The sequence below is a fragment of the Heterodontus francisci genome, chromosome 22 (assembly GCF_036365525.1).
Source record: "Heterodontus francisci isolate sHetFra1 chromosome 22, sHetFra1.hap1, whole genome shotgun sequence".
In the NCBI taxonomy this organism is placed as follows: Eukaryota; Metazoa; Chordata; class Chondrichthyes; order Heterodontiformes; family Heterodontidae; genus Heterodontus; species Heterodontus francisci.
The window spans coordinates 75,417,703-75,431,940 of NC_090392.1; the positions used below are offsets into that span (position 1 = coordinate 75,417,703).

Sequence of the window (14,238 nt, forward strand, 5' to 3'; positions counted from 1 at the left end):
AGCTTCATGAATGGCCAGAGTCCTTCAGTGCCTTTCCCAAGTGCCTACTCTTCATACGTGAACAGGCATTGCTGAAGAGTGATCAGAATCACCAACTGAATTTCTCTCTCCTCCCTAACTCAGGGCCGGATGGAAGCCGATTGTAGCACAACTGCTTCCTCTGCATCCCCATGCCCACCTCCATGGCTGCTATTAATTAACTCTGCAGAGACTGTGGATAACATTTTCACCTCACTGACTCAACCTGGAAAAATGGACAGCTGGTAACTTTGGCGTGGAATCGCCAATCTTATTCTTTACCAGAACACAGAAACAAAATACTGTGGATGCTGGAAATTTGAAATGAGAACAGAAATTGTTGGAAATACTCAGCAGGTCTGGCAACCTTAGTGGAGAGAGAAACAGAGTTAACTTTTCAGGTCAATGACCTTTCATCAGAACTGGGAAAAGTTAGAAATGTAATATGATTTAAGCAATTACAGAGATAGCGAAAGGTGGGCAGGAATGGAGGACAGACAAAAGAGAAGTTTTTTTAATTTTTTCATGGGATGTGGGCATCACTGGCCAGCATTTGTTGCCCATCCCTAATTACCCTTGACAACTAAATGACTGGCTAGGCCATTTCAGAGGGAAGTAAAGAGTCAATCACATTGCTGTGGATCTGGAGTCACATGTAGGCCAGACCAGGTAAGGACAGCAGATTTCCTTCCCTAAAGACCATTAGTGAACCAGATGGATTTTCTTTTTACAACAATCAATGAGAGTTTCATGGCACCGGTACTGAGACTAGCTTTCAATTCCAGATTTTTTATTAATTAATTGAATTTAAATTTGAGCCTCAGAGCACTAGCCTGGGCCTCTGGATTTCTAGTCCAGTAACGTTACCACACGCCATCATCTCCTCTGTCTGTGATAGGATGGAAAGTGAGAGTGATTAAATGACAAGATGGATGATAGTGCAAGTTAGGAAACAGACGATAGATCTAGAGGAGCTGTAAATAGCAACAGTAGAAACATTACCAACAGCTGCTGTTTGAAAAACTGGGAGCAGTGGTTATGATCTGAAAATTGTTGAACTCAATACTGAGTCTGGAACACAAACCAGATTAACAGGAATTTAGGATTCATTTGGGTTGGGTTTCATTTCTGTCCTTTTGCCATTTACATGACCAACTTACCCACTGAAGTCAAAATGATTGTGCAAATAAAAGGTGAGGCAAAAATTTGATTATTCTCATTCCCATGCAACTGTCCTAGGATACAAGGATAAACATTTCACTCAAAGTTTCCACACCCTTCAGAGAATTCAGGACTCCAGTAGAATTTCTGCAGCACTCTCACATTTGCTAACAACTCCTGCCGTACTGAAGAATGTTGATTTTTACATCGAATGTACAATACAATACCAGGCCATTCGGCCCAACAGGACCATGCAGGTGCTTATGCTCCACACGAGCCTCCTGCCAGCCTGCTTTATCTAACCCCATCAGCATATCCTTCTATTCCTTTCTCCCTCATGTGTTTATCTATCTTCCCTTTAAATGCATCTATACTATTCACCTCAACTATTCCTTGTAGTAGCAATTTCCACATTCTCACCACTCTCTGGGTTAAAAAGAGTTCCTCCCACATTCTCTGTTGGAATTATTAGTGACCACCTTATATTCATGACGTCTAGTGTTGGTTTTCTCCACAATTACAAACACTTTCTCTGCATCTACCCTATCAAACCCTTCCATTATCTTAAAGACCTCTGTCAGGTACTATACTCATATTACAGCGTGGCTACTGAAGGTATCCCTGAGTCCAGCAGCACTGTAATATAAGTGAGATGGCACTAGTACCCAGCTCACATGGGATGCCACCTCAAGTATTCCCTCCTAAGAGCATGGCACCACCATGAGCAGGTGTAAATGGTTGTGTTGAATAAAGATGTAGGTCACAAGGGTTTAGAGTTTCCTTCGTATTTGCACCCGCTTACACCAGTAAATTAGACGCAAATCAATTATGCATAGGAATATAGGAGTAGGCCATTCAGCCCTCGAGCCTGTTCCACCAGTCAATGAGATCATGGTTAATCTGGATCCTAACTTCATCAACCTGCCTTGGCTCCATATCCCTTAATACCTTTAGCTAGCCAAAACCGATCAGGTTTAAAATTATTAATTGAGCTACCATATACTGCTTTGTGCAGGAGTGCGAGTTTGTCACTTTTACCACCCTCTGTATGAAGAAGTGCTTGCTAACTTCTCTGCTGAGTTGCACTGGTTCTGATTTTAAGGTTATGTCCCCTTGCAATAGACTCCCCCTACTTGGTTTGAAAGATCACAGGCTTTTGAGCAAAACTACAATACGTCCAAGCCTCTTTGATCTTATAAGATTCCGATTCATTGGATGAGTTCACAACATTAGCCCTGTCTGGCTGATGAGCCGATGCAATTGTAACTTTTCTTCCACAAGTGACAGCTAGCAATAGAATAATTTTTATGCTGCTGATTTCCAACACTCCTCACTTCCAGAAATTCACCACAAGTCCAGTTTTTGTTAAAGTGAACACACCAGAATTATTTTACCCAAAACATTTTGTTTGCTGAAGATGTGGTCTTTCTCAAATCCAATAAAATTGTATTGCTATTTCCACCCGTGTAAATAATGCCGGTAAATGTTGAATTAATGTTGATAAGGTTAGAGTTGGCTAGGTTAGTTCAGGTTAACCTGACTCCATCTCAGCTCTTGAATATTTCTGAAGTGATAGAAACTGAACCAATGCCCAAGAGGATATAAATCAATACGGCACTGAGTTGTGTGGGAGGGAAGCATTGTATGCTGGATGTTGAGAGACAAATTTGCTGATAGCAGCCATTCTTTAGCTTACTTACGATCACTGATTAAGTTTTGACACTGGAGTTCGGAGATCCAAAAACTCAACAACTGGGAAACTGAAACAAAGTTCTAATTTAAGATTATTTAATTTATTCATTCACGGGACATGGGCATTCCTGGCTAGGCCGGCATTTATTGCCCATTCCTAATAGCCTTTGAGAAAGTAGTGGAAGGCCACCTTCTTGAACCACTGCAGTCTGTGTCCATGTGGTGTAGGTAGACCCACAGTACTGATGGGGAGCGAATTCCTGAATTTTTAACCCAGTGACAGTGAAGGAACAGTGATATAATTCCAAGTCAGAATGGTGTGTGACTTGAAAGAGAACTTGCAGGTGGTGATGTTCCCATGCATCTGCTGCCCTTGTCCTTCTAGATGCTAAGGTCATGGGTTTGGAAGGTGCTGTCGAAGGAGTCTTGGCGAGTTGCTGCAGTTCATCTTATAGATAGTACACACTGCTGCCACTGTGCGCCAAAAACTCAACTGATTGACTGCCGTGGAAATAAAAATAAGAAAGGTGTAGAACAGTCTGTTGATTCAGATTTACCACAAAGTCAAAATCAACCCCATTAAGTGGGCATTCGTCTAGTTGCTTTGCACAAGTTGGCTGCTGTGCTTACCTGGTTAATGATGGTAAATGAACTTCAAAGTGATTAATTATCAAGGAACTGCTTTCAGATACTTGAGAGCTGTCTTAAGGAGCTTGTCATGCAGATCCCCATCTGCCAAGAATGAGGCATATTAATGTTGTCATTTTTACATTGATTTTAAACTGTTTTTGGAGTGAAGAAAGGACTTGTTAAAAAAAATCACCAGACACATGGCTGGAAAAACATTTGCATACTAACAGACAGTGCTTGGAGAGACAAAGGACTATTCCATGATCCACATAACCCAAAATTGGCTGTGATCACCAGACATTGAAGGCGAGGACGATCACATTCCAGGATGACTGCTAAGATGGCAGAATCCACAAACAGAAGTAGTCAAACCAGCTAGTCACATGACTAACCTGCTTGGGCAACCTGGGGTTTTTTGAATTGTGCCACAGAGAAAGGCAAAGGGAGTTCACACTGAAGCTGGAGCAAGGAAGCCTCTCTCTCTCACTTTCTCCCAAGCCACCGAACCCACAGAAGACACATAAACCTCAAGACTCTGACCTTGAAATAAGTTGAAGCGTGCACTGGGCCCCAATGAATTGCAAGTCTGACCGGCACCCAAAGCCGTCACAGCAAACTCAAAGGACAGTAAAATAGAAACCCATCTATTGCCTCAAACTTTTCCCCTTTTATTCTTTTCTACTTTTCTGTCTCTATCTGCGTGTGTGTTTATCGTGTATGCATGCTAGCATGGTCGTGTCGCATATTCGTAGTCGGAGCCAGATTAGAGTTTAAGATCAATAAACTTCTACCTTTCTTGTTTAAATCTAAGGAAACCTGTTTGATTTCTTTGCCTTACAATTGGAGCAGTGAACAAGAAATCACTAAGGGGGAGCTAAAAACACGGTGTTTCTAAAATTAAACACTGTTATGGTTAGACCAGGCAAAGGCTGACAGGCCTCTTCTCACCTGGTCATAACAGAAATTTGGGGGCTGGATTTTACCCACAGACAAATGAGAAATTGGAAGTGGGAAGCCAAATTGTTCCCAATCTAAGAAGAGAAACGATTTCAATACAGGTTTTCTTGTGGCTGCGTGTGCCAGAGTACGAACATAACTGAAGCTAGTAGCTCCCCAAGCCAGGGCAAAGTAACTTGGGATAAGTTAAAAGCACTGTCTATAGAGGAGTTGAGGAAAATGGCTGAGCAGTGTGGGATCACTGTATGTGGCAAGGCTAGGAAGTCTGAACTCATAAGACTAGTGGCCAACCATTTTCCCTTGAATCTAAAGAAACAGAAGCAGTGTCAGAAGCAGACCCAGACAGGGTACTGCTAGCAAAGATACAATTGGAACAAGGGAAACTTGAATTAGAAGACAGGGAAAGAGAAAGGGAGTGACAGGAGATAGAAAAAGAGAGACAGGAGAGAGAGAAAGAAAGAGCCTTCCAGAAGGAACATGAAGAAAAAGAGAGACAGGAGAGAGAAAAGGCAAGAAAGGAGAGAGAAAGAGAAAGAACCTTCCAGAAAGAATGCAAAGAGAGGGAGCTAAAGTGGCTTGAGTTAACTAGGGGGGGGCGACAGAGTAACCCCAGTGAAAGCATAGCCAATATGGAGGAGTGTAATTTAGGGCTGGGTACAGGATTGTTAAAACTTTCCCAACTGATCCCAAATTCAATGAGGGAGATGTGGAAGAATTTTTTATGTCTTTTGAAAAACTGGCAAGGCAGTTAAAGTGGCCAGCTGAGGCCTGGACTCTGCTGTTACAGGGTAAATTAACCGGAAAAGCCCATGAGGTTTATTCTATGTTGCCATATGAAAGTTCATCAAATTATGAACTGATAAAAAATCCTCGGGGCATATGAGTTAGTACCGGAAGCCATCGCCAAAAGTTTAGAACCCTCAAGAAGCAAACTGATCAAACTTACCTGGAGTTTGAGAGAAATAAGCAGCTGGCTTTTGACGAGTGGCTGAGGGCTCTTAAAGTACAGCTCAGCTATGAAAATCTCAGAGAAGTAATTTTGTTAGAGGAATTTAAAAACTCTCTCCTGCTCTCCAAAAAGACACATGAAGATGAACAGATGGCTCATAGAGCCCGGCAAGCCTCAGTCCTGGCCGTTGAGTCTGATGTCATTTATAAGTCGGTTTCCCAGAGGGAAACCTTTCCTAATCACCACCACAAATCCGAAAAGGACAAAGGGTGGGAAGGTGATAGAAGCCCAAGCAGTCCTGGGAAGGAAGGAAAAGCAGGAGACACAGGGCCCTACTCCAAAAGGTAGGTTCTGTGAGTAGGAGTGAGACCCGGTGACCTGTGTGCTTCCATTGTAATAGAGCAGGGCATTTAAGAGCTGACTGCTGGAAACTAAAGGGATAATCTGAGGACAAGCAGACTGAATGTGCTTCTAGGGTAGCATTGGCCCACACTGAGTTTCAACTATTGTGTTTTATTTAACTGTGAATAATAATCTGTCAAAAAAATGCCGTTCCGCAATCTAATTGCTAACTTAATAGAATTTTAATGCAAAACTCCTATCATTAGATGAGTAATATACAGGTGTGTCTGTACAGAGAATTACACCATAATATCTTACATCAAATAAAATCAATGTTGCTCAACACATAGCCCTCCCCCCTCTCACCTTCACCCACCACCACACCTCCCCCCCCCACCCCACCCCCACTGAAGGCACTAATTTATATTGGGGAACATTTTCAAAAAATTATTCTTCCATGGGATGTGGATGTCACATTTATTGCCCATCCTTAATTGTCCTTGAGAAGGTGGTGGTGAGCCACCTTCATGAACCACTGCAGTCCATGTGGTGTAGATACACCCAAAGTGCTTTAGGGATGGAGTTCCAGGATTTTGACCCAGTGACAGTGAAGGAACAACGATATAGTTCCAATCAGGATGGTGTGTGATTTGCAGGTGGTGGTGTTCCCATGCATCTGCTGCCCTTTTACTTCTAGATGGTAGAGGCCGTGGGTTTGGAAGGTGCTGTCGAAGGAGGCTTGGTGAGTAGCTGCAGTGCATTTTGTAGATGGTACACACTGCTGCCACTGTGCACCGGTGGTGGAGGGAGTAAATGTTTATGGTGGTGACGGGGTGCTGATTAAATGGGCTATTTTGTCCTGGACTGTTCAATGGGCACTAACCAGAGGCATTTCCATTCAAATATCCGCCCTTTCCAATGGGATTTGCTCAATCTGGAAGAGAAGGAACCCTGGCTGACTGTTTTCCACTCACTTATTCGGAAGTGCTGAACTCAAACATAGCACATCAATGCTCTCTTGGCAGAGTCAAGCATGTAGACCACATATCAACTGGATGTTCTTAATTCATGAGAGGCAAGTTTTTCCCACTGGGGGCAGGAAACAGAGGTCAGGACAATCTGGGGGTCCTGAACCTGCCCCCAGGGGAAACAGCTACTCTGTGATTTTTCCTGGGGTGACCAATTAATGGCCAGAGGGCAGACTCGCCATCCAATTAAGGATGGCAGGTAGGCTGTCAAAGCTGGAGGACCAATCAGAGGCCTTCCAGCTTGAAAGGAGCAGGGTAAGTATCTCCAACTTTTTAAAAGAGAAATGGGAAAATAGATCTTGCTGTAAGGCCATCACTGTGTGGGGAGATGCGTGGGGGAGGGTGCGGTGGCAGCAGGAGGAGGAACCCTGTACAGGGTGGCCTGCAGCTTTTGCAGCACCTTGGCGCACAGAGAGGGTCGCTAGGCCTGCCTAGATCATTGGCCCCTACCCTGCCGCCGGGAGGCCGCCTCCAGGCACCTAGACTGGCCCCCGCCGGCTGCGGGAACCTGGAAGTCGACTAGAAAATCCCAGCCAGCCTCCTTTAATTGATCTTAATAGGCGCTTCATGAGCCGTGTCGGCCACTTGCAAAAATGGCCCAGAGGTGGTTGGAGCTGGGGAACTGTCCGCTGGTTGGTGGGGCTATTTTTAGCTCCCACCCATCTCTGTTCCCATTTGCAGCGGGGGCTCAAAATCTTGCCTGAGGCGTAAACCACGTCTCGGAGGGTAGCACGCTCACTTCTGAGTCAGAAGGCTGTGGGTTTGAAGTCTCAATCCAGAGACTTGAGCACAAAATCTAGGCCAACACTCCACAGTGCAGCGCTGAAGGAGTGCTGCATTGTTGAAGGAGCCATATTTCAGATGAGACATTAAAGCGAAGCGCCTTCTCAGGTGCAAGTAAAAGATCCCATGGCACTATTTGAAGATAAGCAGGGCAGTCCTGGTCAACATGTATCCATCAACCAACATCACTGAAACAGATAATCTGCTCATTATCTTATTGCTGTTTGAGGGAAATTGCCAAAGATATGCTGGAAGATCAGGAAAGACCTCACTGCATCTCACAAGCCCATAAGTTATTCTATATATTCCGTTTTCCTTATTTTCTAATTATTGTAGTGTGCATGAGAAGTGTGAGATGGAGAGCCCAGCCCTGTGAGTTATCCTAGCAACTAAAAATGTCTTCCCTTTAATTTTTTTGTTTTATATTAGTAAGGTATTTGGAGAGGCCGATTGAAAATAAAACCTTGATACCAAAAGGAGGGAATGCACCCACAACTGACTGCAATGGAACTGACAACCATGTCAACAGTACAGCTCCAAGGACAGGTTGGTGATATACTGTAGCTTTCTTAGAAAGGACTTGGTTTTATTTGTAAACATAAGGTGAAGGTTGACTGGGTTGGAGAGCAGTTCTGTTCATCCCTCTTAGCTATTGACATTTCAGCTAATGGTTCTCTTTCTATACTTGGATGGTTGGCAATAACGTTGATAGTTGGACGGTCCTGATGTTAGTCTGCTCCTGGTGTGAGTCTACTCCTGGTGTGAGTCTGTTTCTGGAGTTAGTCCACTCCTGGAGTGAGTCTACTCCTGAATTTAGTCTGCTCTTGGTGTTAATCTGCTCCTGGAGTTAGTCTGCTCCTGGTGTGAGTCTGTTTCTGGAGTTACTCTTGTCCCAGAGTAATTCCACTCCTGGTGTGAGTCTATTCCTGGAGTTAGTTTGCTCCTGGAATTATTCCGCTGGAGTGAGTCTGCTTTTGGAGTTACACTGCTCCTTGAGTTAGACTCTCCTGAAGTTAGTCTGCTCCAGGTGTGAGCCTGCTCCCGGAGTTAGTTTGCTCCTGGGACGGTTCCTTCAATACTACTTTTGAAGGTAGTGATGAAGTAAAGCAATGTGAATCAATAGGAATCTAACTTAGCAGCGTCAGAGAGTGAAATCTGTTTTGATTATCAATGATTTGTATTTAGTCTCTTTCAGAATTAATACTGAGAACTCCCTACTGGAAATACATCACCAATCGTGGCAAGGATGGCTTCCCGTGTGTGACGACAAGTGGAACTCCTCGCTGGGTAAACTGATGTGCAGATACATGGGACATATCAAGTACGCTGTGATTCCTCACCCAATACATTAGTGTACAATGAGAACTTTTTAAACTCTCGCCAGGACAACCCCTCCTGTTGGAAGTACAACTGGTTTGACCAGGCAAACCTCCATTGACCATCCACAGGTCCCTCTGAAGGCTCCAAGTACTCCAAATGTTGGGGCTACCTGGTCCTTATTCAGGCTCCGTACCACAACGAACTCATAAGGGACAGGCGAAGACTGAACAGGGCCATTTTCAGTCAGGGCTCAACTTATCTGGCTCCTAGCCTTTTTTTTTGGCTATTCCAGCAGACTCCTGTCAAAATTACAAAGTGTTAAACATAGGATAACAATCTGTTGTGTATTTATAGGATATAATTCAGCCTGAAGAGTTTTATAAACAGAATAATGAATAATTTGTATTATGTTATGCACAGTGTGCATTGAACAGTTTCATATAGTGTATGACTAAACAGGCATGAGAGTATCATAAACAGATAATGCCCAGTATGAATGTTATGTAAAGGATAGTGCATAGACTATAGTATATTATTTACTGGATAGCTTCAGACCATATATCCATATCATCGGCACTGCCTATTTCTACATCTGTAACATCGCCCGACTTCATCCCTACCTCAGTTCATCTACTGTTGAAACCATCATCCTTGCCTTTGCTACCTCTAGACTTGACTATTCCGAGACCCTCCTGACCAGCCTCCCACATCCTAACCGCCATAAACTTGAGGTCATCCAAAACTCTGCTGCCCGTGTCCTAACTTGCACCAAGTCCCGTTCCCTCTCCTCCCTATTCTTGCTGACCTACATTCACTCCCGGTCCAGCAACGTCTTGATTTTAAAATTTCCATCTTTGTTTTCAAATCTCTCCATTGCATTTCCCCTCCCATCCTCTGTAATCTCCTCCAGCTCCATAACCCTCTGAGATATCTGTGAACCTCTAATTCTGGCCTCATGAACATCCCTGATTTTAATTGCTTCACCATTGATGGCCATGCTTTCATCTGCCTGGGCCCTAAATTCTGAAATTCCCTTTCTAAATCTCTATGACTCTCTACCTCTCTTTCCTCCATTAAGATACTCCTTAAACCAGCTCTTTGACCATGCTTTTGGTCATCTGCCTTATGCAGATTATTGTCTAATTTTGCTTTATAACACTCCTGGGCAGTGCATTGAGACATTTTATGATGTTAAAGGCACTCTGTGAATATAAATTATTGTTTTAAGCTGTTGTATAATGCGCAGCCTGCGGTGTGCCACAGGAAAATGGCGCACTGACACGGAACACAAAAGTCCGAGTGTATCATGCCTGTGTCCTCAGTACCTTGCTCTATGGCAGCGAGGCCTGGACAACGTATGCCAGCCAAGAGCGACGTCTCAATTCATTCCATCTTCGCTGCCTCCGGAGAATACTTGGCATCAGGTGGCAGGACCGTATCTCCAACACAGAAGTCCTCGAGGCGGCCAACATCCCCAGCTTGTACACCCTACTGAGTCAGCGGCGCTTGAGATGGCTTGGCCATGTGATCCGCATGGAAGATGGCAGGATCCCCAAAGACACATTGTACAGCGAGCTCGCCATTGGTATCAGACCCACCGGCCGTCCACGTCTCCGCTTTAAAGACGTCTGCAAACGTGACATGAAATCCTGTGACATTGGTCACAAGTCGTGGGAGTCAGTTGCCAGCGTTCGCCAGAGCTGGGGGGCAGCCATAAAGACAGGGCTAAAATGTGGCGAGTCGAAGAGACTTAGTAGTTGGCAGGAAAAAAGATAGAGGCGCAAGGGGAGAGCTAACTGTGCAACAGCCCCGACAAACAAATTTCTCTGCAGCACCTGTGGAAGAGTCTGTCACTCTAGAATTGGCCTTTATAGCCACTCCAGGTGCTGCTTCACAAACCACTGACCACCTCCAGGCGCGTATCCATTGTCTCTCGAGATAAGGAGGCCCAAAAGAAGTAAGAGGGTATCACAGCTGGTGTCCATCACATTGCAGACTGTTAGACAGGGAGATCCTCAAACTTCAAACCCACGTTTCAAAAACCAAAGAGTTTCAAAGATTTGAATCAAAAAGGAAAGTTGATTTGTCTCCATAGAAAGTATTGCACTCAAAGCATAGTAAGAGGGTGAGAAATAGCAATATTGGTGGGTTGGCTGTGGATGTTGACAGGGATTAAGTAAACTCCAGAAGGTGTAACAGCAATCCAAACGTTTGTGTTTTATTCTACAGATACCTTAATTCCAGTGTAATGATTGTGAGCGAGATTGGACCCAATTACACACAAGGATTCGCTGAAATCACTAATGGGCAGGACAATGATTTAGAAAAGATCTGGAGCCACAGGTTTGCACCATTCCCTCAGATCTGTTCAAATTTATAATTACACTAGTTCCAGGGATGAGGGACTTCAGTTACGTGGATAGATTGGAGAACCTGTGGTTGTTCTCCTTAAAGAAAAGAAGGTTGAGAGAAGATTTGATAGAGCTGTTCAAAATCATGAGGGGTCTGAATAGGAAGAAACTGTTCTCACTGGCAGAAAGGTCAAGAACCAGAGGACACAGATTTAAGGTAATTGGCAAAAGAGTCAAAGGCAGCATGAGGAAAAGTTTTTCCACGCAGCGAGTGGTTAGGATCTGGAATGCACTCCCTCAGGAAGATTCAATTGCGGCTTTTAAAAGGGAATTTTTGGAGAACGCGGGCAATTCCCAATAGGCTGGCCTGCCTGGTGAAACCTGCACCAAGAGAGCACATTTGGAAAATCGGCTCTTGTTTATTTTAATGGCAGTTAGAGTGGACCCGGAGCTACCTGACTCCAAAAGAGCACACTACTGGCAAAGCAGAACATGTAACAAAATCAGAATTCATATAGCACATTTTCATCTCCAAATGTCTCCATGCATTTCATGTAATGAAATACTTTCGGATTGTAGTGAATGTCATGAGGCTGGCAAATCTGACAACCATTTTATCCCAGCAACATCTCACCAACAGTGAGTAGCCAGTTAATCTATGTTTTTTTGGTGATTGAGGGAGGAATGTTGACCAGGATGTTGTGACAACCCTCTGCTCCTCTTCAAATTGTGCTGAAAAATATTTGCCTTGGGGGAGTCTTGTGCAAGAGCTCAATTTGCGGGCCCTACATTTCATTAGACAATGTTCCTAAATACTACCAACTTCATCTGATGTCAAATCTGCACACGTACGATCATGACAAATTAATGACAGTTTGACCTGGGATCAGCTGTTACTATTGCGTAGCTGTCCCTTCAGTGGATGTGTCTGGGGTCTCTGACTCGTTTGTCAGCCCTGTGCAATTGTACAGGTGGACTGGTATAAGATTCCATCTGTGGCTCAGTGTGTAGCCCTCTTGCCTTAAAGTCAGAAGAATGTGGGTTCAGGGACCCCCCCCCCCCCCCACCCCCACCGCCACTCCCCAACCACACCCTCCACCACTTCCTGCCAGAGATTTAAGCACAAAATCCAGGTTGAAGCTCCAGTGCTGCACTGTTGGAGGTGCTGTCTTTCAGATGGGACAGTAAAACCAAGGTGCACCCTCCCACCCTGCCCTTTTGGGTGGACATAAGAGATCCCATGGCACTATTTTGAAGAAGAACAGGGGAGTTCGCCTCTGTATTTTGGCCAATATCTATCCCTCAAACAACATCTGTAAAAAACTGTTTATCTGGTCATTGTCAAACTGATGTTTGTGGGAGCTTGCTGTGTGAAAATTGGTTGCCCTGTTTCCTACATTGCACAGTGACTAGACTTCAAAAGTGCTTAATTCATTGTAAAGCACTTTTGAACATCCTGAGGCTGTAAAAAGTGCTATATAAATAGAAATTCTTCCTTTCTTTCTAGCAACATCCTTGTTAGCATCAACCTGAATCAGCAGAACAGGAAGATACAAAATATATCCATCATCCACTTATTCATTAACTCCCACTGGTGACAGGTATTTGAAATCCTCAGGTATCTTACTGCAAATGAATTCTTCTTGTTCCTTTCTCTAGGGCTAGCTGTGCATCTGGAAAAGTAATAAAATTGAAATGCTCTGGTAAGTATAATTATTCAAAATAGAATTTTTAATCGACATTGCTTTGATTCATTGGTCTCAAACTGGGAAAGTACAGCAGGTCCATTAGCACTGGGAAAGAGTAGTGTTTCACCTTACAAATTCTCCTCAAAGTCACACACCATCCTGGCTTAAACATATATTTGCAGTTCCTTCATTGTCGCTGGGTCAATATCCTGGAATTTGCTTGGTTAAACCATTCTGCCATAAGCAGGCAATTCTAACTTATTTCTGACTGACCACATTGGCTGGAACAATTGAAGATGAACCTTTTGTTTGTGTATTTGGGGAGTTGATTTTTAAGGGGCCCCGTCTTTACCTCGGGACAAGAATGAACCCCAGAGGAATTGTGACATTGCAAAATATGTTTGACAAACACTTTTTGATGTCGCCCTTTTAATAGGCCTCTCTGAAAAATCATACGAAGGCAGCGCCATCATTCCTGGAACTTGAAAAGTGAGAGAGAATGAAGGTGCGCAGGAGAAGATAGAAATATTTGCATAGAATTACACAGCATTTACTACAGAGAAACAGGCCATTTGGGCCAAATAGTCTATACTCCACACAAGCCTCCTCCCACATTACTTCATCTCACCCTGTCAGCAAATCACTTTATTTGAATATTCTGGAAGGTTCTTAAAGGTATATCTCCAGTACCTGTCGAGGAATTTCAGCTGTGACCTTGAATCTCACCAATTTGTGGAGCAGTGGGTCTGTGCAAAAACCCATAGTGACTCCTGTGCGCGTTATTGTCCTGAATATTTTAAAATACTATATACTAATTTTAAATATTTTTTATTACCTTATCGATCATTTTTAAACCATTCTTAGAGATAACTTCTCTCCCTTGCACCATGCGCATGAGAAATTAGAGAGATTGGATACAACCAGAGAAACTGGGATTGGTCTCTTTAAAACAGAGGAGGTCAAGAGGAGAATTCAAAGAGGTGTTCAAAATTATGAAGGATTTTGATAGAGTAAATAAAGAGGAACTGTTTCAAGTGACAGGAGGGTCCGTGACCAGAAAACACAGAACTAAAATAATTGGCCAAAAGAACCGGAGGGGAGAGATGAGGATTTTATTTACACAGTGGGTTGTTGTGATCTGGAATGCACTGCCTGAAAGGGCAGTGGAAGCAGATCCAATAGTAACTTACTAAAGGCAATTGGATAAATACTTAAAGGGGAAAATTTTGCAGGGCTGTAGTAAAAGAGGAGGAGGGAGTGGGACGAATTGGATAGCTTTTTCAAGGAGCCAGCACAGGCTCAAAGGGCCAAATGGCCTC

General features: G+C 43.7%; 1 protein-coding gene across 1 annotated transcript in view; it reads left to right on the forward strand.

Moving 5' to 3' along the window:
• LOC137381571 (transmembrane protease serine 5-like) overlaps nt 1–14,238 on the forward strand; it is a 41,513-nt gene that overhangs the window by 19,029 nt on the left and 8,246 nt on the right. Inside the window, exons 4-7 of the mRNA XM_068054263.1 lie at nt 7,990–8,106; nt 8,746–8,881; nt 11,110–11,223; nt 12,891–12,934. Coding sequence (XP_067910364.1) covers nt 7,990–8,106; nt 8,746–8,881; nt 11,110–11,223; nt 12,891–12,934 — 411 coding nt within the window. The remainder of the gene's footprint in view (nt 1–7,989; nt 8,107–8,745; nt 8,882–11,109; nt 11,224–12,890; nt 12,935–14,238) is intronic.